General features: G+C 37.7%; 2 protein-coding genes across 5 annotated transcripts in view; one reads left to right on the top strand and one right to left on the bottom strand.

Moving 5' to 3' along the window:
* The window catches only part of LOC134667342 (keratin, type I cytoskeletal 9), a 32,109-nt gene extending 25,837 nt beyond the window's left edge, over nt 1-6,272 (bottom strand). For 2 of the 4 annotated variants that reach the window (XM_063524703.1, XM_063524704.1), the window contains exon 1: nt 6,076-6,269. In XM_063524703.1, the coding sequence (XP_063380773.1) occupies nt 6,076-6,078 (3 nt within the window). In that variant the 5' untranslated portion in view covers nt 6,079-6,269. Of the gene's footprint in view, nt 1-6,075 lie in introns of all 4 variants that reach the window. The other 2 variants (XM_063524705.1, XM_063524700.1) reach the window with 2 other exon arrangements.
* Nucleotides 1-27,724, top strand: part of LOC134667338 (lysophospholipid acyltransferase 7-like) — a 470,374-nt gene that overhangs the window by 32,562 nt on the left and 410,088 nt on the right. The gene's annotated exons all lie outside the window — the stretch shown is intronic.

Genomic DNA, 27,724 nt, shown 5'->3' on the forward strand with positions numbered 1-27,724 from the left:
AATTTAAAAGTTCTCGCCAGTATTCGAATTTTCTCGCTCGCAAACAGCAACACAACAACTTGTTTGTTAGTTGACGCCTGTCTTCTCATCATCATCATCATCATTTCAGCCTATATACGTCCCACTGCTGAGTACAGGCCTCCTCTCATGCGCGAGAGGGCTTGGGCTATAGTCCCCACGCTAGCTCAATGCGGATTGGGGACTTCACATACACCTTTGAATTTCTTCGCAGATGTATGCAGGTTTCCTCACGATGTTTTCCTTCACCGAAAAGCGAGTGGTAAATATCACATGATATTTCGTACATAAGTTCCGAAAAACTTATTGGTACGAGCCGGGGTTTGAACCCGCGACCTCCGGATTGAAAGTCGCACGCTCTTACCGCTAGGCCACCAGCGCTTTTTTTTAGCCGACGAAATATGTGACGTGAGATTTCCGTGCACCGTAAGTACTGGATTGGTTTATATTCAGTTTATTGTGTTGTTACATTGTAATTTAATGTACATGTTCGTTTTATTTTGTACAAACCATTTTAGCCCACTTATAATAAGTGTTACCTGCATTTAAAATATAATGAATAAATATTTATAAAATTAAATAGAGAAATATATGTTGACTTTTGACGACCGGTCTGACCTAGCCAGTGGGTAGTGATCCTGCCTGTGGAGCCGCGATCCTGGGTTTTCGAATCCCGGTAAGGACAATTATTTGTGTGATGAGCACAGATATTTGTTCCTGAGTCATGGTTGCTTTCTATGTATTTAATTTTAAGTATTTGTATATTATATATCGTTGTCTGAGTACCAACAACACAAGCTTTCTTGAGCTTACCGTGGGGCTTAGTCAATTTGTGTAAAAATGTCCTATAATATTTATTTATTATTATTATTTATATGTTATTTTGTTATTATTATGCTACTAAATGTACTTGTATAGGTATACACGTTTATTGATTTTGTTTGCTAAAACTAAAATGGTTGAATTGAGAGCACCTTTTTGTTGGAAATGTGGGTTGGGCTATAGATAGTTTAAGAGAAAAAGAAGATTTTATTTGTGGTTAAGTAATGAAAACGTTGTTTTTTGAAACTTAAAACAGCCGTCATCGAATTAAACTGTTGTGAGACATACTAACATTGAATAATTTACGGTTTAGACTCACTTGTTTTTAGTCACTCGCGCGACATGTTTCGGAGAGCCTATAGGTCTCCTGTTAAGACACCCGTTTTATTAATCCATTAAAAAATATCCTTAACTTCGCATATAACGCTAAAAACATGATAAAATACATGACTTGATGAATTTTTTATCCGCAATACCAATCCGGCCGGATCCGCCGGATTGAGACCAAAATCCGGCCGGATCCGGCCGGATTCAAAACCAGTCCGGATTGCAATCCCTAATTGTGGTATTTGTAGTACGCACACAAGTACCTCACTAGCATAGAATAATAGCACTAGGTACAGAAGACTCACTCTCTAACAACAAAACGCGTCTGTCACGATCAGCACAGATATGGCCGCTAGGTGGCGACAGCGCCACGCGCGGCTTATGGCAAAGCCCAAAATTGGGGTCGAACGGATGGACTTTTAGCTACCTGTAGCAAAGCGACGAAATCGCGGAGTGAGCCACGCCTGTCACTGTAAGATTTAAACTCATAGCAGTGCGCAATCAGTTTTTCAAATTCCAATACTACGCACTTGCGATGGCCTGCGACATGATACCGTGTACCAACGTTGCTGTCATAAAGTATAAACTTCCGCAATTGCGCAGCTAACGCTTGCAGTTAGGGTTACCGAATGTCTGGATTCACCCTGACGTGTTGGGAAACCAATTCTTGTAGGAAAACTCATAATCCGGAAGCCAATCATTGGAAAATGCACATACGGAGCGAAGAAAGTAAAGCGCGTGATGGTTGTTTTATGCGAGATAAACGCAGGCTTAAACGCAATACGTTTGCCGCACACCCATTTTACATCAGACAATCTCATCATTAGATTATGGCATTACATTGTTTTACGAAGTGAACGCATTGTCATTTTACTTACATTCCGTTTACGCATGCGTTTATTTATGGCAAAACAACCGCGCGCTTAATTAATAAAGTAGACGTCCGAGTGCCCGTCAACTCATCACCGTCCCAGTACAAGTCATCTTTTAACTTAGCTACGACATTAGCAACAGAATGTTATTTACAGGGTGGTCCAAAAATACGTCAACAAAGGCTCCAGTAAAAATCTTTGTCAAAGTATTTTTGGGCCATCCTGTATTGAGCACTGAGACTATTATCTTGTTACAGTCATGACAGGAAAACAGAAACTATACTGCTCATGGCTTTTATAGGGAAAATATTATCAAAATGTCAGAATGTTATACTGTAAGATTTGTACAGGTTCTTATAGGAAAATGTAGAAACTAGGGGTATAGATCAGTAGAGATCATCCTGATCTTTTTTAATTGCTCCATATTTCTCTAGGTATGAGCCATTTCTCAATCAAAACTGATCCTGTTCCTGCAAAAAGTGCAAAGCGACGAAATGTCATTTTCTTGACACGAGACGAGAAGAGGCCTGAGCGCATACATTAACTAGGCATATTTTAAATGAATAAATAAATATTACAAGACTTTTTTACACAAATTGACTGAGCCCCACGGTAAGCTCAAGAAAGCTTGTGTTGTGGGTACTCAGACAACGATATATATAATATATAAATACTTAAATACATAGAAAACAACCACGACTCAGGAACAAATATCTGTATCATCATACAAATAAATGCCTTTACCAGGATTCGAACCCGGGACCATCGGCTTCACAGGCGGGGTCACTACCCACTAGGCCAGACCGGTCGACCAAATTTTTATCTCTCAACATCTAAAATAATAAGACCATGCCTTGAAATGTAGGTAAGTACCTGTTTTTAATTAACGCGCGCCACGGTAGCAAAATATGATTTAACAAGCTCTTCCTCTAAAATACATTTTCCTATTTTTATTTGGAAACCCTATACTTTGCAGCTTTATTTTCGTTTACTGCACCGGATTTTGGGCATTCTTGTGAAACGTGACTTATAACCGTTTGAGTCTGCACCGATATTAGCGGGCTCTAGCTGGCATGCCGCCATAATTGCGACGGGGTACTAGGTTAGCAGAGTCGAAAGGAAGTGTTCCTTCACGGAATCCGACGCTTTTATGGTGTTGTACGTCATGCGTGAAATATGAAATAGGAATTATGTCTACAGCCGAAAATAAATGTTTAATACAATAGTAATCCCTTTTTATTCCCTAGTTTGAGTGCGTGTGCTGTACTCGTATCAAGCACATACTTTTGTTCAAGAATGTATGAAGCGTCTCGAAGTATCAAAGAGTAACTGTCTGACCATCGGTGTAATGCATCACGAAGCATAGAGGCAAGTTAATGATCTATTGACATATACCTAATAATATTCGTTCATTAAAAACAATGCGAAAGTATGAAAACCAAATCCTTTTTATTATAGGTATAATAATTTAAGTAAATATAAATACACGACTATGTAGTAACGAAATGGTGAAACATAGGTGAGTTAGTGTCTTGTCTAAGTCCATGCTAGAAATGAAATTGAGTCCGTTTAAGCGAACTTCACACCAACTTAAACAGAACACAGTGAGGGAGTGTTATTATAAAAGTTGTTACAGAAATTTGACATTAATGACGTCATTGCCACGCCTTGTCACTGTAAATGCCATGAATTGGTTTGGTCCGACTGTATACCTTTTAATGGCCTATATTATAACATTTATAACAATTGATAGAACATTTTTCCCAATACAAAGAAGCATACAACCTTGCAAAGGATATCCCGCCTATTCTTAGATTGTTTATTTATTCACTATTGTATAAAAACCGTAATAATTTGAAGTCAACGTCATCTATAGGTACATAATTATGTCGGCGGCCGATCGTAAGATAAGGCAAATCGTAATGTTCCTGTGTAATGTTTTGACGATAGTCACATTAAACCAATATATAGGTAGGATAGGTTCGTTAGGTTGCTTCAGATGCCCGAAGGGCAAACTGCCCAGAAATAGGAGCCCGAGCGGGGCTCCGTCGACTCAGGGCACGAGTCAAAGATTGTCACGTTTCACGATACGCCTAGGAATTTCACGATATGCCTGATCTTATGATCGGCCGCCGACACATACACGCTCACTTGTAGTGATTCTTTACAATTTACATTGAGACCATCTAACAAATAATAGCAGGATGCATCAATTTCAATTGAGCTGGAAATTTATACCTACCTACTATTTATTGACCATGCATAAATCCTTTAGCTAGACCATTCCGCATACCTAGACTTAAGAGTCACACGCATCTTGACGCCGCCATACAATCTAAATGACATTCTTATTTTAAAACAACAATCTGAATATCATGAATATTCGAGTAACATATATTCTACGTCTGGTTTTTTTTTTTGTATTTTAAATCATTTATTTACATACAATATATATACAGTGGTACAACTAAACGAAATGAATAACTAGCTTAAATCTAAACAAGTTGACGTGGACTACTATGTCCTCATCAAGCTCATCAACACCAGTCTCAGATAATGCAGCTCTAGAAAGAGTGTCTGCAATGAACATGAGTGTACCTTTTTTGTATGACATTGAGACTATATGCTTGAATTTTTAGCATCATTCTCTGCAAGCGTGTAGGTACCTCTGCAAGTGGTTTATTAAAAAGTGTTATTAACGGATGGTGATCAGTTTCGACAGTAACTGTTTGGCCATAAATAAATTGATGAAATCGGACACATGCGAAGACTATAGCATAAAGTTCTTTCTCAATCTGAGCCATTCTTTGCAGTGAGTTTGTTGTACGTCTGGTATTAGTTTTCGTTGCTTGAAATTGTAGTACAAAGAAATTAGAGCATGTAGAAGTTTTACATTACAACATTTTTACTAGCTCTATTTATTACTGCCTATTGTTACCTAGTCTTAAACTTGTACTTTCTGTATATTTTTACTTTACGGTTCATAATAAAGAATATTTGCTAACTTATTTTATTATATCTTTGTATAACAATATAGTATCTAATCAGTCTAGTACTATGGTACCTATATAGATATAAATATGTTATGTAAATGGTCATGCCAACTTTCGTGTAATTTAAGCATATCAAATGAGAATGTAACTTTGATTGTATGGGTGCGGCTGTTTGGCGATGGATTGTGTGACTCTCAAGCATAGAATTATGCAATATAAGTGTAGTGTTTACTCCAAATGAGTCAGTATATCAAACCATATACCTATGAAGATCAAAGTGATACAAACTAAATTAAGGAAATTGTAAAGCTATTCACCGTTAGTATTTTGTTAAGTTAGGGCCCCCCCACATCTGGCGTCTTTCGAGCGTCGGCGTCTACAATTCTATGGCCGACGTCGACGCAACGTCGACGCAGCGTTGAAGCAACTGCGCAGCGACGTCATTTTCCATAGCGCTGGACCGACACCGACAGACGCCGACGCTCGAAAGACGCCAGAAGTGGGGGGGCCCTTAGTCTATCGAAAGTCTAGACTTCTGTAATAGTCTATTGTTACTTGTGTAACCATATTACTTATGCCAAACTAGTTATGAATAACGAAATAAGAAATCAAATATTTTTATTTTTGTTTAAGTTAACCTACCTATTTTTTTGTAGTCAAGTAAATATCAACTTTACTTCATAATTAATTTGTGAATATTGTTTTCTTCCGTTATTTGATGTCCATGTTTATATTATATATTTGAATATGTTTATCAAATTTACATAAATTCTACAAGCTTTCTAATGAATGCATGTTAAGCAATAATGAGTTCACTATAATACGGATGTGTAAAGTGTATCCTTGAGAGTAGCAATTAAACCCCATGATTGTGCGTCATTGCTAGAAATAACTCGGATATAAGCAAAAATTATCCACTTTTTTAGAAATATAGTCTGACAAATAAGTCTAAGGACAAATATGTCATTAATTAAAGGTTTACCAAATAAAAACATGCACAGCTGGTTAAACTTAAGTACTTGATACTTTAAAATAACACTCACCATAAAAATCGTTGCGCCTTTGGTTCTTGTTCCGCAACTAGGATGAGAATAACTGATTGATTTTCCCTAGACACATGAAGCTACCTGAATGCTTGATTTAGTCACGCAACACAATGCAAGGTTTGTTCAATTCTGTCATTAAATATTACTCAGAAAAAACTAGTCCACAGCGGACAGAATTCATTGCATGTCAAGGGGCAATTGACATTGACGGCTGTCACTGTCGGGTGCGTTTATAATACAACAAAAGTCAGTTCGGATACTTCGGATATGAAAAGAAACCTTAAGTAATATTGTTTTCAGATTATGCGCTGCTATTTTACGCATTATTTATAATTTTAATACGATAATGAAAAAATAGTTCCTTGCTTATATACTACATACCGATTTTAGTTATGTGAATATAGTTTCTGAACGCGCTTAAACCGACGAATAATGATTTGACCGGAAGTTTAAAAAATATTAAGGATGAAATTAACTTTGCTTTTCTTTATTTATGTCCGTTTTGATTTTTGCGATTTTTGCCCTGTCGCTGCCGTGTCGTAACCGTCATATTTTGTCAACACCGAAACGGCGGTCAAGCGTTTAAGTTTTACTCCGGTTCTGTGTGATCTTTTGCGGTGAAATTACATTAAAATGACTGAACTAAAGATCAAGAAGTCAATGGACTGAACATTGTGTAAACGGTTTAGTTTCATTGACTTCATTGTATTATTTTCTTGTTATTCAGGATATAACCCTAGTGATAGTGAAAAATTGAAGAAACCACTTCGTCTAACCTTTGAGGAAAATAAGATTACTACCAGAGTTTGGAAACAGCAAAATGAAGATCATCAATATAATCATGATATGTCAGGTACGTAATGTTATATAGGTATCTACTTTATATTAGTAGTGTCGTCGGCACCTAAAGGCTCCGTCACACAGGCGCGTTTTGTAGGCGGCGCGTGAGCGCCGCTTTTACATATAAAACGCTCAGGCCCCGCTTGAAAACGCGCCTGTGTGATGGAACCCTAACATGATTTTCTCAAAGATGCTCTGAAATGGCCACATTTGCGTTAGTAGTAAGTACTTAGGTAACTTCGTAAATCATCATTATGTCGTTGCTTATCATGAAAAGTGGTATAAAACAAAATACAATGCCATTAGATTTTAAATCTTACCAGTAAAATATAGAATATTAAATGCAATAGCATTTCATTTTGAGTTGTGCCACTATTCATGATAAGTAGAGATGCACCGGATATCCGGTTACTATCCGGTATCCGGCCTATCCGGCCATGATTTTACTATCCGGCCGGATACCGGATAGTGAGCTACTATCCGGCCGGATACCGGATAGTAACATTGCTTAATTTCGGAGTAAACAAATTGGATTTAAGAAACAAACACGGTCATAATCGTACTTGTTTATTATTTTAATAATTCCATTGACTTGCACGCGCACTCATTTCGAACCTAGAAATGAGTCCGCGCGAACGTTCTCTAGGAAACAGACCGCGTAGCCAAGATGCCGATCGCTTACGCTCCGTAGCGATCGAAACGCAACTGTCACTGTCGCACGAATATGGCAGAGTGATAGAGAGAGATAATGCTTTTCGTTGTCGAAGCGATAGCGATTGTAACCTTGGCTAGGCCGGCTGGTCAAACCTGCAGAATACGCACCTGAAAAACCGAAATGTAGGTATAGTTCCGCTGGCCGAATATCCGGCGGCCGGATACCGGATATTCGGCTGATGGTCAGGCCGGATATCCGGTATCCGGTATCCGGCCAAACAACTATCCGTTGCATCTCTAATGATAAGCAACGATGTGCCGGCGCTGCTGCCTACCGAAGGGCTGGACGCAGCGGCGCGAGCGTCGCCCCCGCCGCCGCTGTGCTGTCACTGCGTTGGAATTGGAACCTTTGGAACAGAACGTTCTAAGTTCTTACGTACGAATTTACAATTTTTTAGTGTTCCGTACAAAACTTTGTTCACGGAACACTTATGGGATCACTTCGGTCTTGCAAGTCAGTTATTTTCAGGGGTTGGTTCCATAGTAAAATTTGCTCAGTATAATCCCAAAACCTCCCTGGCAACGGGAATGAAGTTATTTTTTAGTCACCCTGTATGGGAACCCCGGAATCTCATAAAAGTTAAAAAAGTCATAACTCGAAAACTGCGAAAAATCGTCTAACATACATGGGGTATATTCTGGTAGCCCACGACGTGAGGAATCGAGAAAAAAATTTTTGGACGTCAGGGTTGGACCGTTCTGTATATTTTTATATTATTATACGTAATTCGAAGGGAACGTGTCTCTCCCTCTGTCTCTTGTCGATCTTATTCCCGATTCATCATGTCACAAAAGTTCCGCCGAATGTTGTCCATTCGGTGCTGCGCACTGCGGTGCTCTAGCTCGAGAGCTTCTCCATCCAAAGACTAGACGACGACGATCGTCTTGTCGGGCATGTTTGTATCATTATCGGAAATTTTTATATGTAGACGATGTATATTCTTAGTGTTCCGCATTGGATTTTCCAATTATCGGGACTTGGTGAAATTCTTTGTCCATTCCATAATGGGATAGGATAATTATCTGGTCACTGCGATATCAGTAGGATAGCGATAGGATTTTTTCAAGAGAACATCAATCTTTTCTAATGATATTCTGAAATTGTCAAGCTTCGAAAATATTTAAACATTTCAAATCGAAAGCGTGCCAAGACGTTAACAGAACCTGCCAAGTACCTGCCAAGTTTAGTAAGATCGAACTGTATTTACCTATTTGACGGGTACCTTTTACAATTACCGGTACACACTCCTCTCTGTCATATAATGGATGTGTAGCAAAGTTTGAAACACTCGGCAATACCAGCCGGCAAAGGTACGATAAATTTAAATTCTACGCTTCACTTGACATAACATAGAACTTTGCAACTTGTTTACTCACTCAAAGGCATCTTGACTCTGAGGTGCATTGCAGATACGTTTTCAAAAACCGACAGACGAAAGAAAATAACTTAGTAGTTGCGTAGACTCTTTGTATCCTCAGCCTCGGTTCGCCATAGTTTCGGATAGGACGTGCACGGAATGTTACTACAGTTTCAGAGTTATTTGTCTGCTCACGCGTGCCTTATGAGGCTGGGAAAATTAATATCGTGGATTGATTTTGACTAGAATAATTGTTGCTGACTTATTGCTGGCACTTATCTCGTACTAATCAACGTGTTGGGTTGCAGAGTATCACGTTTACTAATATCGACAATATTTATATGCTTTCGGTATCGATTGGGTTAATGAATATGTTGCTAATGGAATACCAATTAGAGAAAACCTTTGAACTAAGTAAGAAAGTCGATTACAAATTTTCGTTGATTGGAATATTAAACTTTTAAGTACCTTCGTGTACGAGGGGTGCTCCAAATTTGTTAGCTGCTCCGGTTCTACTGATGCGATTGCAATATCATTTATACCTTTCTGAGAGATCTTTCAATATTTATTGAGGTGGTGTAACTTCATTTTTAGAAAACTCTTACCTACAAATAGGTTTTTTTTTTTATATTTTTACTTCGAAGTGTCGAAGCCTAAAGGGGTCCACAGATTACCAGTAGGTACGCCGGACGATATCAGCCTGTCAGTTGTTCGGAACTGTCACCTTTTGCGATTAACTGACAGGCTGATATCGTCCAGCGAACTAGTAATCTGTGTTCTGTGCCCACAGATTGTGACCAACAGTCATGATGAGACTCATACTATAGATAGCTATCATTTTATGAACAGTATTTGTTTAACATAATATGTATTAGATTTTTAGGTGCTGCTAATTGCGAACCTCGGCCTTCTATTTTACGTATGAATCGTATTGAGTACCTAAACATAAATCTAGCTTAATAGTCAACAATTAATAATTTCATCAAATTAATTAATAATTTCATCAAAAGTAGAAATATCAGATATTCAAAATAAATTGACATATTTTAAGTGGGTACTTATTAAGTAGGTACCTACTTAATTACTTTATTGTACACAACACATGTTTACAAAAATAAATTACAGCAACGGAAGTACAAAGGCGAAGTAAACAAAGTAAGTACCGAGCAAAGAGGAAGTATTAAGTGCAGAAATTGAGAATAATTCGATCAACTGATTGATGACAGGGGCTGGTCATCATATCACTTACACGATTTATGGATGAAGGCTCTGCGGCCTGCTTACCTACTTTTTATTAAAGGCTTGAGTTGTAAGGCAGTCCGGAGAGGGTCTGAGATATTTGTGTCATACATAATTTATCTTCTCATATATTATGACAGGAAGTGTCCGTCGCCTTGTCTGCTTAGAATGAAGTAATATCCGGTACTGCAGGACCATTTAGATGAAACCTTCAGTGACGTTATGCGTTAGTGCGGGATGGTTTCGCTAATAAAACTAAGGTCGCATATTATATTACATAACTTTAGACTTAGAGCATCAGCAGATTGGTAATTTTTATACAAACGTACACATTTAAATGGCCATCGTTAATTTTTAAATTGAACGTTTTGTTACGTAAATGTAAAACAGGAGGTATTTTATAGTTTGATAATAATGTGTAATAAAAAAGTTATGTACGTATTTCGCGAAAACTGAGAGAAGCCTAATGAAATCAATCACGCTCCATTTGGGTCGTGGGCGCTGGGCGTGGCCAAAAAAGGTCTATATACCTACATACACTCGAAAATACGTAGGTACCGCTTATTCTATATCCCTACCTACGTTCAAATCCCTATTTCATATACCTACTAACACGCAGAAAGGTTAAAATAATAAATACCCATATTTTGATTACACAAATATTCTTTATCATCGATAAAAATGGCCCAAGAATTGAAACAATTGCACAAAAATACCAAAGTTTCCCGCTACTTTTTAAAACGGCTTTTCCAAATTGGGTACAAAGAGCGCAAAATAGAACGGAATGGCAAAAATTGAAGGAGGCCTACATATCTAGGATTGCAAAGGGCTAAAATGACGAAGAAGAAGAGAATTTTGTACCTATAATTTTGCTGTTGTGGCGATCAGTAACGTTCAGAACACGATCCGGGCATGTGGCAGCTGTTGGTCGGTGGAGGTCAGAGTGTCATGCCAGCAAAACTTTTCAGTTAAAAGGAATGTCAAGGTACGTGAAAAGTGTCGAACAATTGTCTCATTTATAGACATATCCTGTATTACTATATCATTAAAATAAACTACATTGCGAATCATTGCGTAAACAAAAACCGTAGGCGAACAGTATAAAAAACTTGGGCCTGCATTGATTGACTCCCACGAATAAGCAGCTTGGAACCAGTTACAAGGATAGTATAGCAATCTAACTGACCAGTTTCGTTGCTGTCATTATCACTTACCATTTTCCGGTGCTAGCTATCCATCTATACGTAAATCACCCTTGTCTTGCATCGCCTATAACAGTAGTAACAGTATCTTACTGGCAGAACGTCGCAACATTTTGATTCAAAGGCACTTGCAATAGTATTGAATGTCATTCTGAATGTTATTTGATTCATGGCGTAACTTCGGAACATCGACAGAGTTGGTGTTGGTATGTAAATGGAATCGAACAAACAAAGGGTATAGAAACTTCGACATGAAAGGAAAATGATAATCAAAAGGAAAGCGCACTATGAAATGAGCTAAATGTAGATAAATAATTATAAATACTTGTGTTGAATCTGATTTAAATTTACAATTCTACATTGATGTTATCCGGCATAGTCGTTGTCCGATATTTTATTACCACAGGGCACTGGTATCTCACAAAGTATGTTTATCCGCCGCTTGGTTTACGGGCCAAATAAAATAATTTGTTAGAGGTAACAAAAGCAAGATTGGTGGTTTTACAACTATTGCATTTATATTTGTGGTGCTGGCGTAATATTGCTGTTATTGAGTACTGGCGAGCTTTGTGCCTTAATCCAACTAAAATTTGAGATATCTAAGTGTCCAAATAGTAAAACATGAAAAAGTAAAATATCAAATTACGTACTCCTTATATACATACTTAGTTATTTTTTAAACCTTTTATTTGAACATAAATTATTCCCGAAAGTTATGGCAATCGATAAAAACGTAGAATTCAATAATTTCAACAAACACTAAACAAATAGGTAAACTAAAGAGTTATAATTGTATGGATTTAACCTTCAATACAGAGTACGTTATAATAAATCGGTAGTCAGATCGATTCGATTATCTTTTGACCATTCATTATCAATATTAATCAAGTAACGAGTGATCATCATCACTACAAACTTCAAAGACAACGCGTTATCAAAAATCGCTCTTGCACTGGTTCGTCTGAATTGAATGCTCGCTTAAGTTCAGTAAGCAATAGTAATACATTGTGTGCTGTGTTAAAAAAGGGAATGAAAAGCGTGTGTGTGAGCAAAGCGAGTGCAACAGAATCTGGACGTTGCATAACGACTGAATGCAGTCTAGTCGGTCGCTCAGGCGGACCAGTGTAAAACCTAGTTACCAGTATCCTAGTGAGTATTATATTCTTTGCTAGTTACCTACCTAAATACCTAACACATTGACAACCTTTTTTATGCTTCTTTACCGAGGTCTGTAATGACGCGTACAATTTGTGTACTAAACATTAAACAATAAGCTAAGACATTTTGAATTTTTCACCGTTTTTACTGTCGGAAATGATTGGCCAGGCTTTAGTTTCCACGACGCATTTCACGTGTAGCCAATATACTGGTGCGATTGATCCTTTGGACTTTGCAAGCGACAGGAGGAACACCTCAGTACGGCTGAGTTCGGCCGAGCGCTTTATCCTCATGAGAAATTAACTGTTCCATTAGTTTTAATTCATTCGACGCCCGCGCGGTACGGTTCATTATTTCCGCTATATTCGGTGTAAAAATGCGTTAAAATATCGCCTTTGCGCTCAACTACAAAATAAAACTGATATATAGTGTAGAGGGTAATGTTATTATTCGAGTTACGATAGTCACCGCGCCGCGGTCGCGCTCGTTTTGGCGAAATGTTAGCATGACTAGGTTTAATTGGTTTTCCAAACTAAATCAAGTCTGAATTAATTAAACATTAAGCAGAAATGTCAGCTAATGGTACAACAAAGCTTAGAAATAAAGAAAAAGAGGAAAAAAGAACTGTCTGGATATAGTGGAAGCATGCCTTTTCCACCGACAAATCTCGGTAGCTTACCTGGTAGAGCGGTATATGTATGTGAAAATGAATATTGAGCTTAATAAAAGTAGCCTGAAGAAAGAGAGTGGAATATATGGTTGGCGTCATTGAACGTTATATTTGAGCTCTTCAAGCCTTGATATTGGGCATATATAAACTTGTTGACAACTCATAATTATTTTCTAATATTAAACTATGTTACCTTTTTCGTAAATGGTGGCTAATTGCATGTCAGTAAGTTGTCTCATTTCATTAAAAGTATAATATTTCCGCTAGTCTCATTAGTCCGAGACGAGGGCGAAACTACATTGCGTTTCACTTATAGACAACCTCCTTTAGACTGTTTATTTTGAAAAGTATACAAAGAAATCCGAACACACTAAAGTACGCTAGGAGTCGAACCACTCAGGAGCTTCTACACACATTATATTGCAATAGCACATGTTTCCAAATGGAACTTTATTTGTGAAGATATTTTAATTTTTCAACTTATGCATGCTTGGTTGACGTGGGCCCAAATGAAATCGCGTCCTAATACTCAGTAATGGGAGTGCTTACTGCTTACCTATAGGTATCGTTTAGTTCTATTTGGGATATTATCTTTATCTTCCTCGCGTTATTCCGGCACTTTGCCATGGCTCATGGGAGCCGCTTGGCAACTAATCCCGAGGATTGGAGTAGGCACTAATTTTTAAGAAAGCGACTGCCATCTGACCATCCAACCCAGAGGGTAAACTAGACCTTATTGGGATTAGTCCCGTTTCCTCACGATATTTTCCTTCACCGAAAAGCGACAGGTAAATATCATTGTTATTTCGTACAAGTTCCGAAAAACTAATTGGTACGAGCCGGGGCTTGATCCCGCGACCCGCGAAAGTCAAACAGCGCTTGTTCTATTTGCGCTATCTGGTGGATAAAGTTATCCATGGCCTCGCTGTAACCGAGCACCTCCGTCCGAGTTTACGGCCAGCCTGCAATATTGTGCGTGGAAAGTTAATGAAAAGGAAACACCGCAAAATTACACACGCAAGAAAATACACCAACTTTATCCGGTACAATAATACGAGTATAGGCCTTGGAAAATTATGTAACAAGGCCCAACATTTTATTGTAGGTACCTCGTTGTCGTGGTTAGGTGGACAACTCCTTTAGACGCTAGTTTATCTACTAAATTAACCTAATTCACAAAACAGTGTGCCACTACCAAAATTTTAATATGTTCTGTCTCTGTCATCATCATCATCACCATATCAGCCAGAGGACGTCCACTGCTGGACATAGGCCTCCCCCAAAGAGTGCCACAATAACCGGTCTTGCGCCACCCGCATCCAGCGGACTCCCGCGATCTTTACCAGGTCGTCAGTACACCTTGTGAGGGGTCTACCCACGTTGCGCCTTCCGGTACGTGGTCGCCACTCGAGAACCTCTTTCCGTCCCAATGGCCATATGTTCTGTATTACGTATTAGTTTTATTCCACTTCACCAGGTAGCGCTTTTCGATACTCGTGGTAGGTGTACAATATTACTTGTAATATTGAGCTCTTGAGCTCCCTCAATTTCTTCACATGCCAATCATCAGATCCTGACTTGATGCCATGAGGAACAAAAAAATCGGGAAATATGCAGAAAGCAAAGATCCCGACAAATGGAAAACAACAGCATCTAGCTACATCACGTTGGATAAAAAATTGTTTATCTATTTCTGCGGTCTTATGATAGTAATAAATAATAACAAAAAAAAAATATCGATCTGTTGTACTTAAATAAATAGGTATTTATTCTGTAATTCGCAAATCACATCAAAGACGTGAATAATTATAGCAGAGCAGAGCAATCTAGTTGTTAAATCCCTCGTTATACAAATATGGCAATAGAAACCAATGAATTGAAATCAATTTCACTATCAATTTATATCAATTTAATGTGGCTGGAACGTGAAAAGCGTTTTGTGGCAAAGTAAACAGAAATCTCTCCGAGACGAAATCGTTTTATATAATAAAGTAAGTCCAATAATTCACCACTTCGTCGCTCCTTAGAGGGCGAGAGATATAAAATGGAGAAAAACGTCCCTAATTCAGTTTGCCCCCGTCGAATGGTGTACGGCAGCCACTAGATCGAGTTCCCGTTTACTAACAAATGTAGGCGAGTCATACGCTAAGGCTAGCCAGTGTAACGTTGATCTCGATCTGTAAAAATTAAGCGTAACTGCAGAGGGAATCAATAGTTTGTCTCAGTGTTTGCTGAATCCTGCGCTTGATCGGAATAAGACTCTGACATTTCAAACGCTTACAAAACACAGACGAATCGATGGTTCAGTCGAAACAATATAAGCAGGCTCCCTCTACATATACTTTCCACATATTTCTAGGTCAAATAAATCTGGGAATCCAAGACCTCAAAACCCGTGCTCGTGCGACAACATGGCTAGGTATTTACCCCAAGTGGAGAAGGAAGTAATATCTATCAATGGATGGAGCTTACTCACCTGCTGGCTGCGATGACTTCACTTACTCACTGAGATCTTTGGCGGCGCGATGTCGTGTTGCTTTTTCTTTAAGCTTAGGTATTCTCAAATACTTTCGTGGAGCGGGCTTGTACGATCTTTTTGATCTTCTATTTCCTGATGAAGGATGCACGTAACGTAGTTTTAAAGAAGATTCAAAAGCAAAAGGCACCACTTTGTTGTTGTCACAGGGACGATTTCTGCTTGCATCTTTATGCTAGTAGCGTCTTGTTGACAACTGATAAAGTGGACTCTTTGTCTGAAAAAGAAACTTGCTTATAAAAAAAACTGAGCAAAATATTTCATCTATTCCTGTTGAAAACTTTAGAATAAAAATAAAACAACACACGAAATCTACATGTAAACACACAACATGTTAAATAAGGGTGCTTATTGTTAAGAGCGGTCTCATCCACACAATTAAGTTTTACTTATATGAGACGATCTTATGGTAGGTACTAGTAATATTATATGTATAATAATATGTGTATCATACTTACGTGCGAATTTAAACTGTTGTGAGACTAAAACAATTACGGTAAATTATTCAATACTTACGTGCGCTTCGATGTGTATGGTATTTTGCAGTAATTTTACAATTAAAAACATATTAATAGTAAGTAAGCGAACATATTATGTTAAATATAATCTAACACCCGAGCTATTAGCAAAACAATCACTATGAAAACTAATTAACAAGACCCAATCTTCATTAACTCGAACTGCGAAATCAACCGGCTCCGAATTCTCCGATTTCGACGAGCTCGAATACTAGACGAATTGAGTACATTATCTTTAGTTACATAGCCTTGCTAGTTAGCTGCTTGTTCGCAGAGGAAACTTGTCTACGTAGGAAGACAAGACGAAGGGGGTAAAGTGGCTTATGCACCCACCTCCACGCAAATTGTTGCCGCTTCTTGCCTGATTGTAGATGGCGCACGCTCTAGGTGTAGTTTGAGATTGCAAACTGAACTCGGGAACTTTAAAATGTAACATACAGCTTTGTGTCTTAGTATTTACTTTATCTATGGTACCTACAATATGTGAGCTCATACAACATATTTCATATGGGAGGCATCACAGTCAGGGACAAATATTTCTTGATTTTTTTAATGATAAGTCGAAATTTATTAAGAGTGTGTCTTTTGAATACTTTTTTATGATATAGGAGGCTAGTGAGCTAGAGAAGGGCTATAAGTACTAGGAAACTAGGAAAAGAAAGTATTTTCATTTTCACCCGCAATAGTCTTTATAGTATCGGGTTTAAAATATCCAGTAACAGAGATGCATGTTGCTGTGGCGTGGTGTGGTCATGTGAAACATGTGGACAGTTAGTAGGTACTATTGTTTGCATAGACATATCATGTACTGTGCCAAGTTACATTCGAAAAACGCAACGTAGAAGTACGAACTGCCATGTTACAATTCAGTGCGTTGAAATTGAAAGCGACCGGAGCATGACTATGGAGGTACATAATGTAGGTAAATATTGTAATAGTTAGGGCCTGTAGAGTTCGGGTAGGTACGTACGAGTAGAAGAGTTAGACGCATGGTTCTACATGAGATCCGATGACTTTTTGACAGCAAGACTAGCAAGAGCCATATGGTCTCCTTGGCATCATTTTGTTAATTTATCCTCTTTTTTAGGGTTCCGTACCCAAAGGGTAAAACGGGACCCTATTACTAAGACTTCGCTGTCCGTCCGTCCGTCCGTCCGTCTGTCATCAGGCAGTTGAAATTTTCACTGATGATGTATTTCTGTTGCCGCTATAACAACAAATACTAAAAACAGAATAAAATAAAGATTTAAATGGGGCTCCCATACAACAAACGTGATTTTTGACCAAAGTTAAGCAACGTCGGGAGTGGTCAGTACTTGGATGGGTGACCGTTTTTTTTTTTTGCTTTTTTTTGTTTTTTTTTTCATTATGGTACGGAACCCTTCGTGCGCGAGTCTGACTCGCACTTGCCCGGTTTTTTGAGTTTACTATCAGGTGCCATTTTTATAGCCCACTCTCTTCTCATCTTTGCATCTCGTCTATTATTTTATCTGGTAAGAACTTAAGATTTTCTGGGAAAACCATTTACTAAAAATCCTATTAGGTACCTATTGTTTTATTTTATTTCAAATAGAAGTACATATTTAAATTTTGTGACCTCTAAAATTGGAGGGTAACTGTTCCATGTTTTAGGATTTATTTGTTGTTTGTGCACTCATACTTGCTTACATACCAAATTTCAGCTTTCTATTAACTAGAAGTTAATACAATTAATAATAAATAACTTTTTAACAATAAAATAAAACTTAGTAAACCTACAAGTGTTACAATAAATTTCATGTTTTATGTCGTATAGAACTAGATTTTTTCGGGGCATATTGTAGAAAATAAGGAATGGACGCACCAAGTTACTCGTAATCAAGTTTTTCGAGTTTGTACATTTTTTATAACCAACTAAGTCCTATTAATTTCAACAAAAAATGTAAGTTCAATGTCTCGAGTTACTACTAAGGGCCCCCCCACATCTAGCGTCTTTTGAGCGTCGGCGTCGGGTCAGCGCTATGGAAAATGACGTCGCTGCGTAAGTGCGCAGTTGCGTCGACGCTGCGTCGACGTTGCGTCGAGCAGCGGCCATAGAATTGTAGACGCCGACGCTCGAAAGACGCCAGATGTGGGGGGGGCCCTAAAGTAAAAACCTATGGACGCGGAAAATTTACTCTTTGAAAAATGACTCTTTTAACACTACCAACATTAGGTACTTTATCGAGAAATAAATAAACATTGCCACGCTACATTTGGAAGTTAATAGCAAAATATAAAATTGATTTGCCGACTGTAGGTAAAACGGAAGCTTATTCGTACACGTTTTTTGAGTACCTATTTTAACATGTTAATTGTGTACCGAAGCGTAAAATGGTATTAGCTGTAAACTGCACCTACAAAGCGAACATGCAACAAAAGGTCATTTGTTTTTAACAAACACGGCTTAATGCAAAGGCACACATGTTAAAACAGAATTTGTTTACGAAAATGCTCCCTGGTTTCGTATTTTTTATCGTTGTTTGACATAGACTATATTTTATGGACTCTGCATTATGAAACGAATAAGAAGACTATGCCACGCCACGCGAAAATGTTCTTTAACTTACAAAGTACTACACCGCAAACTGCACATCTCCAATGCAATTTTATAATATAACATATTAATCTTTGTTAACCTCTTGGATCTATTTATTGTTTAAGTATTAAGTATGTACGACCTTCACGTGAATGCCCTTTAAGGGCTCTAAGGCGGTCTTTACATTAGATGCGGATATTGCGGATTCCCACGCCGCCGCCGCTCCGGTATGCGAGCTGGAGATTGATACGTTCATAGCACTGTTCACGCTCATACATCAGAGCGACGTGCGAATTCGCACCAGTGTGATAACCGCGAGCAAAGAAGCACTAATGTGCCGTTTCTGCGAGTCGTCTATATGGTTTCATCTAGTAGGTATGTGGTCTGTGTTGTTTGCATAGTACTCCGTTCGGGCTTCCTGTTGCGAAAGCTGAATCTACGCGTTCCTTGGATATTTGTTTTCATACGTCAGAGCGACGTGCGAATTCGCATCAGTGTGATAAACGCGAGCAAAAAGCAATAATGTGCCGTTTCTGCGTGTCGTCTGTATGGTTTCATCTAGCAGGTATGTGGTCTGTGTTGTTTGCATAGTACTCCGTTCGGGCCTCCTGTTGCGAAAGCTGAATCTACGCGTTCCTTGGATATTTGTTTTCATACGTCAGAGCGACGTACGAATTCGCATCAGTGTGATAACCGCGAGCAAAAAGCAATAATGTGCCGTTTCTGCGAGTCGTCTATATGGTTTCATCTAGCAGGTATGTGGTCTGTGTTGTTTGCATAGTACTCCGTTCGGCCTTCCTGTTGCGAAAGCTAAATCTACGCGTTCCTTGGATATTTGTTTTTTTGTGCAGAAAAAAGGGAATCTTTTTGTAAGGAAACGATTAAAAGTATCGTCTTTTTATTTCGGGCTTTTTATTATGAGCTTTTGTTCACTTTGTCTGTCGACTTCAATATTTTCCATCCCTGTATCACCGAAAATTAAGTACTTATTTATAGTAGATACCTAATAACTATTAAAACCACCCTTCAAATGGTTTAGTCATGAACTAAAATTGTCGTTTTTATTTAACTTCTAGGAACTAGAAAGGGTTAAGAAATACAAATTAGAACTAATGTTATCTTTGTATGCTTCGTAATCAACTATACTAAAACTAAAACGTTCGGCCGACTAGGGTTGGTTTCAGTTTCGATTTTAGAAGGATTTTCTTGTTTTAATCAAATTCTGCTGAGTATAAAATTAAGTAATAACTATTGCTGGAACAGATGAGGCTCGATCAACTCGACATCATGTACTATTTTTCCTATAGGTGTACTCCTTGATATTGGCAGGTAGAAAAGCTGGACATCCTTTATTATTTGGTTACATTCAGTTAGTATATGCTTTGGTGTAGTTTTTAAATCTATTCTCGTTCAAAATATCTAAAATTTAACCTTATTTTACTAATTATTAACCAATACAAGATATATTCCTGTTTTAAATTCAGATTGTCATGTTAGTAAATAATCAGTTGCAAAAAAGAACAGGTAAGTTTAGTACGCAATGTAAGTAATATACAGGCAAAATAAAACGAAAACGTCCCACTGTATTTTCAGCCAAAATATCTAAGAAAGTATAGTTCCATTGAACGAAAGTTATACATAATGCAAAGCGGCCTATTTATCTGGGTGCGTGTCGGTGGCACGGTGCCTCCGACAGCCAACGCGAGATTAGATCTGCGTCTAGCCGGCATCATTTACTCGTTTTAAGTTAGCGAACGCCAACGTCATGAAATATGGAAGCACAGTGAATAATAAATACGTCCTATATTGGATCCCGTAAACTGTCATCGCCCTGCCTTGGCTGTAAGTGGATCGCGGGGGCTGAATACAAAAGGGAGATCCCCTGATAATGGTTTTTAGAATCTTATTTCATCCGGCCCTTCACAGCTGATCGATTAGGAATTTCGATACGCGGTTGGCTGTGGGAAGGTTAAGCTCTTGCGGAAACACCTTCGAAAACTGTAGCGTTAAATTTAATGGCTTTCTCGCAAGTCAATTTCTAAGTTACTGCCAAAGTTTTTAAAACTCCAAGTTAGACCGAATTTTATCCTACCTTATAACAATATTTTCAAAAATGCATTTTCCTTTTTAAAAATGCGCGCGCGACCGGCCGCTGGTAAAGTAACCATCGTATTCAATTTACATTGGTTCTGTTTTCATACATTCTGAATATTTTTCTCGCAATATCTGTGCATTTTCCGTGCTGGCATGAAAGGCAAATGGATTAGTGGCTTTTAACGGAGCCGGCATCAGACAGCGGTGAACATGTGCATATATCCTGAAAGACACATCAAAGTACTTTATTTGCACTAAGCTTTTACAGAAACATTCCAACTTATAACCGAGATAGCGAAGCGTAGGTAACTTAGGTAGTTGTTCTTTGTACTGTTGTTGATTACTATTAAGCCAACAGAAAAAGAAGTATTCTCGGTGAATTAAAATATGTAGTTAATTATGCAGTTTGTACCTATTTAACTCCCTTGCTGCTTTAGTTATAGAAACGTTCGAGAGCTCATAAATAGGCACTTAAGATTTTGTTCTAGGGGCTTTTTATTAAAAGGTCAGAGCGTCAAGACTATTTTTTACCCAACAGTGCAAAGCAAAGGAGGGTAATGGCAAATGAGTTTAATTGGTCTTTGCATGAGATAATAATCTAGTTAGAGACCAAACGCGTGGGCCTAATTAATGTGCCTTACGTCGCTCGATTTGTCTTAATTATCCGATTGTGTGAGCTCGAGACATAAAAGTAATTAAGAAACAATAAGGCGACATTCAGAGGCCATGTTGTAAAAAAAATCTTCGTCGTGAGACTCTAGTTGGGTTGGGTATCGATTTACAGGGATTTAAATCATCTTTAATTTTCATTGACCGTTTAGTAATTTGTATGATAATTCAGGATCTAATATTGCGTTTTACCGTGGTACGGCGCGATTCGGGAAATGAATTAGAGATACACTAGATATGACATAGTAAAGATATGTGACGTTCCACGGCAAAAGATACCATTGCCCCGGCTGAATATTGGAGCGGCGTTAATAATAGCGTAAGCGTCAACCGCCATAAAGTACCTTTTGCCGTGGAACGTCACATATCTTTACTATTTCATATCTAGTGAATGTCTATTAGGGTTCCGTACCCAAAGGGTAAAACGGGACCCTATTACTAAGACTTCGCTGTCCGTCCGTCCGTCCGTCCGTCCGTCCATCCGTCTGTCACCAGACTGTATCTCACGAACCGTGATAGCTAGACAGTTGAAATTTTCACAGATGATGTATTTCTGTTGCCGCTATAACAACAAACACGAAAAACAGAATAAAATAAAGAATTAAATGGGGCTCCCATACAACAAACGTGATTTTTGACCAAAGTTAAGCAACGTCGGGAGTGGTCAGTACTTGGATGGGTGACCGTTTTTTTTTTTGCTTTTTTTTGTTTTTTTTTTTTTTGCATTATGGTACGGAACCCTTCGTGCGCGAGTCCAACTCGCACTTGCCCGGTTTTTTTTCATTTCCCGAATGTCGCCGGTAGTCACCGACCCATTTCAGGAATTGTAAAAGTCGATAATATAACAATGAAAAGGTTTACGTACGCGGGCTTGAGCTGTTCCTAAAATGGGGAATGACAAGGCGTGGGTCAGAGCCTAAGTATCCAACAATCTACTTTAAAACGCCACATTGTCCCCGTATTATTTTTTATAATAAATACATTTTTGTATACACAACACGTTCGCCAATCCCCTTCCCTTGCGCCTCGTCTGAACAAAACGCCGCAATGGTCCTAATTGCAGTAATTATGAAACTCTTCGCTCGTTGATGAAAGTAATTTTTCTGCAGGGACTACCAATTAGGCGTTACCAATTAGTACGAAGAGGAGCCATTTGTAACGTGAACTTCGAATTATGCCGATAAAAATAAGTTGACAATTTCACGCTGAATTTAACTTTTGGACGATGTTTCCAAAAATTGTTCCTGGCAGGAGAGGCCGGGTTGATGTTTAAAACATCTTAAATCATTCTGGTAGGTAGGAAATCGAGCCTAAAATGGGGGCGATTAAGGTTTCAAAAATCTCAACTTGATTTGACACGACCTTGACATAAGACATTATTATGCAGCGCGAATCGTGCGCTATAAAAGCCGTAACAAACTACCGCACCGTACCGCGACCTTGGTGTGGTCAACATATTTTATTTATTTATTTTATTTTAGTACATGGAAAACCACCAGCGCATACATCACATACATATATCTTACTCGCTCTAATTTATACCTGCGTCCTCATCGCACGTACGGCGACCACCTTTCACACTATCGACAGGGTGGGTGCGCCGCACCGCAACAAAGTCGCGGTGCGGTAGTCTGTTACGGCTTTAATGCTTGCATTATAGCGAGCAAATTTTCAATAAAATACGCATGGTACAGTGTTGTTCCTGTTCCTGTCGAATTTTGTGGTTGCCGTATTGCCGTGCCTAAAGAGATAATTTTAAGAACCTACCCAAAAGTCGTACGTATAGTCCGTTTTTTTTAGCATTAGAAAGAACTTCGCAGAAGTAAGCGTGTGGTTCCAAATCCAGCACTTTTAGCGGTCATAATTTGAAGTAAATTATATGTATTGACCATGTTACATTAGATAATTCAATAATTATTAACAATTACAGAGCCTGATAAAAACTGCATGCTTGCTTCTGTGGAGTTCTTTCTAATGCTAAAAATACGAACTATAGGTAGTTTGATGGAAATTTAGATGTTCTTGCTCTGAAAAATGTCTTTAGTGAGCCAATAATATATTTGCGATATTAGCTTTAGAGTGACATTCCATTTCCAACTGCAGCTGCAATACTGTTCATTTTACTATGGAAATTGACAGTGACAGCGACGCGTTTCCATAGTAAAATGAACAGTATTGCAGCTGCAGTTGGAAATGGAATGTCACTTTTATCCTTTCTAGTATAGCCCCAGTTAACAGCTGCGGGTAGTGTGGGTAATATGCGGCTTCGGCTAAAACTACTTAAGTAACACTACTCAATGTATACTTTACCGTGGGGTGTTTAAGTTCGATTGTGTTGTTTTATTCAAAACTCATTTAACGTTCCTTTGGGAGACTTCAGATCGGCAGCTTATCTTCTCCCATTCGTTTATTGTAAAATAAACCTTACGGACGCTGACAAAAAGTCGTTATTTGTAACTCGACCTACTTTAAAACATGAGGTTGTGATGGTAAACAGCGCAAATGCTTGGAAAGGCACGAGACTTCTTATTTGCATATCTTGTAAATTAATTCGACGGTAAGTTTCGACTATGTACTTCTATCAAAATATTTATAAATCTTTACTATATAAACATAATAAAGTTTTTAGATTTTAATGGTTTATTTAAGACTGCGTCGTGCAAAATCAGCGAAAAAGGCAGTCACCGTTTAGTCGCTAGCGTCCACATCGCTTGATAAAAAAAATTATAATAAATATCATTATTATCCCAAAGAGTGTCTTTACAACGAATCACCCTTGAAAATTTGAAATCTTTTACAATATAATAAATACACTCATGCAAAGTTGTACCTAAAACGTGATGAACGAGTGTCAGCGTTTAGTAAAATTTGTATAAAAAAATCGATGCTCATGCTACAAAATCGAGTGATTTCGAAAGCCAGATAACTAGACTACAACGAATCAGGCTTTTCCTATTTTTCCTCTTAAAGGCTACAGAGAAATTCAATCGTAAACGTAAACTTTCGTAAAATTTCCATACATCCGTCATATCTGTCAAATTCTCCTTCTCCTCAGATGCCCGCTGTGGGCCGTTGGAAGCGGACGCGTACATGCTTTTTCCAAATTGACAGTTCAATTTGGCATATATATTGACAGAAATTCATGTCCGTATACGAATGATGATACCAGTGAAAAACTGTGTTCAAAATAAATAGGGTAAATGAATAATGTCACACGGAGATCCAGAGTCATTAAAATTTTGATTTGTTTTATTCATAAGTCATAATACTTTAAAAATATAACAAATTATTTAAAATATATACAAACACAACCAAATCAGCGTAATTAGTTTCTTCCTAATTCACTAAAAATTAAAAAAGTTTGAAGATTTGTTTTATCTTATTGGAATAAATTTTCATTGTGCTGGCATTCATATTACGTCATTTTAAAAACATATATGACATAATGTCAATATACTAGATAGACAATTTATCAACAAATTTCTTCACATTTTAACGTAAACAATATAAATTATTAATATTTTATTTATGAAGTCGAAGCAATGTTGTTCACATAATATCAGCAATAAAATTTTTAGTTTCAACCAGTTTTGTTGCTATTCTGAGAGCTATCACGTGCTTTGAAAGTTAATTCAATGATATATCATCAAGAAATTGAAACCAAGACTCGACCTGCAGTCTCAGCGAGTTTTTGTGGCTATATTATCAGTTGAAAGAACGATATTTCCATCGCAGTGGTATGGTTTACGAGTACCTATATTGGTTTCATGTGACGATGTTTATATAAATGTATCTATCAAATAACAACGTGCTTTTATTTCATTGATATTCGGTGCAAAACGATAACTCAGTAACGAAAAATAATTACTTATCAGAAATGCCTTAAAGTTTTTTCAGTGAACGTTTATTTATAGGTATTTATGAGGTCTTATGTCTTATCAGCTTGGCTTTGGCCTTTGGACATTTTTGTAATGCTTTGTAATAAGGTAGGTGAGGTATCTATATCCCTCATTTAATAACCTTTTTTTGAATGAATTACAATTTAATTATTTAAATAAATAAGTGGTCTACAAACATACATATCCGCTCGGTCCGCTAAAATAATTTAAGTGCCCTACATAATAGGTATATTTAAGATTAACAATCAGTAAACATCATTAATTACGCTCAAATGCTTGTTTCAGTACAAATTGGCTGAAATACTTAACCGACATAAAACCTAAAGGTATAAAAGTACAATTTGCTAAGTAAACTGTACTGTACTGTGTACTGTACTGTATCTACATTAATTATAATAGATAGACTCTTAGAAGTCAGCTTACTGAAGATTATGAACAACATATAAGTACTTTCTAAATAAAATACAATTTGTTTTTCCATGACTCATGTAGGCCGTATTTTACTATAGACCATTTTAAATTGAAGATGATATTAATTCATGATAAAAGCTAATAAGGCCCGGTAATATTTTCTGTTATTCTTGAACTTCTGTTCAAGTCAGTGTTCAACTGTCAGTGCAAGTAACAAGGCCCGGTTCCGAACCAACATGGTATGGTTTTTAGGGTTCCGTACCCAAAGGGTAAAACGGGACCCTATTACTAAGACTTCGCTGTCCGTCCGTCCGTCCGTCCGTCTGTCTGTCACCAGGCTGTATCTCACGAACCGTGATAGCTAGTGACAGTTGAAATTTTCACAGATGATATATTTCTGTTGCCGCTATAACAACAAATACTAAAAACAGAATAAAATAAAGATTTAAATGGGGCTCCCATACAACAAACGTGATTTTAGACCAAAGTTATGCAACGTCGGGAGTGGACCGTACTTGGATGGGTGACCGTTTTTTTCTTTTGCTTTTTTTTTGTTTTTTTTTGCATTATGGTACGGAACCCTTCGTGCACGAGTCCGACTCGCATTTGCCCGGTTTTTTTTATAAAACGTGTATTTTTCAAAAGCGCTGGAATATTTATATAACTATTTTGGTATATGAAGAAACATGAACAAATGAGAAATCTATATTGAATCTAGAATGAAATCAGCGGAAAAGGCAGTCACCGTTTAGTCGCTAGCGTTCACATCTCTTGATAAAAAAAATTATAATAAATGTCATTATTATCCCAAAGAGTGTGTTTACAACGAATCACCCTTGAAAATCTGAAATCTTTTACAATATAATAAATACACTTATGCAAAGTTGTACCTAAAATGAGATGAACGAGTGTCAGCGTTTAGTAAAATTTATATACAAAAATCGATGCTCAAGCTATAAAACCGAGTGATTTCGAAAGCCAGATAACTAGACTACAACGAATCAGGCTTTTCCTATTTTTCCTCTTAAAGGCAACAGAGAAATTTAAGGTTAAAGTTAGGTGAGGAATATAAGGCCCGACGGGTAACAAGGCCCAGCATTCAAGAATAGTAGTTAAAATAACAATTAAATAGCTGTAAGCAGTACTGTAAAATACTGATAAGTGTTTGAGGCCTCCTCACTGAGGAGATTTTGTAATGTCATGACCGAACTGGACCAAACGTTGGAATGTTATGATAAGTCTTGTCATTCATGATAGTGTCGGGCCCGTATAAAGTAGTATGAACAACAGCCTTACTGCCATCCCAACTCTGTAGGTTTATAACATTAAAAATGTTTATCAGATCGTTTTCCTGGGAGACTGTACATTTTCAAAAGTTACAACGATAACAAAAGGCAGTGGTATTAAAAGACGCAGGAGTTTGCGGAGCATCGTAAGGTAGGTAAGATATTAACATTAACACAATTATCGTTACGAAACACAAACTAAGCTTTTGCGATGTAGTACAATTTAAATCAATTCTAAAAGTGAAGTTTGTATAGGTATGTATATTCTTCTGAGAATAAATTGTCTTATACCTGGAATCGATTGTTTTAGTAAGTTAGGTAACAAACACTATATTACAATCTTGTACCTATTACAAATGCAAAGTATAGATCGTGTCATTCACGAAAACGCGTGCCTTGACTTGTATTGCCATGTTATTAAAGGTTAGATTTACCAAATCAGCGCGTCATCGTGGATCACATGAAACTATAAAACAAAATGCCAACAATCAAATG

The sequence above is a fragment of the Cydia fagiglandana genome, chromosome 9 (genome assembly GCF_963556715.1).
Source record: "Cydia fagiglandana chromosome 9, ilCydFagi1.1, whole genome shotgun sequence".
Lineage (NCBI taxonomy): Eukaryota > Metazoa > Arthropoda > Insecta > Lepidoptera > Tortricidae > Cydia > Cydia fagiglandana.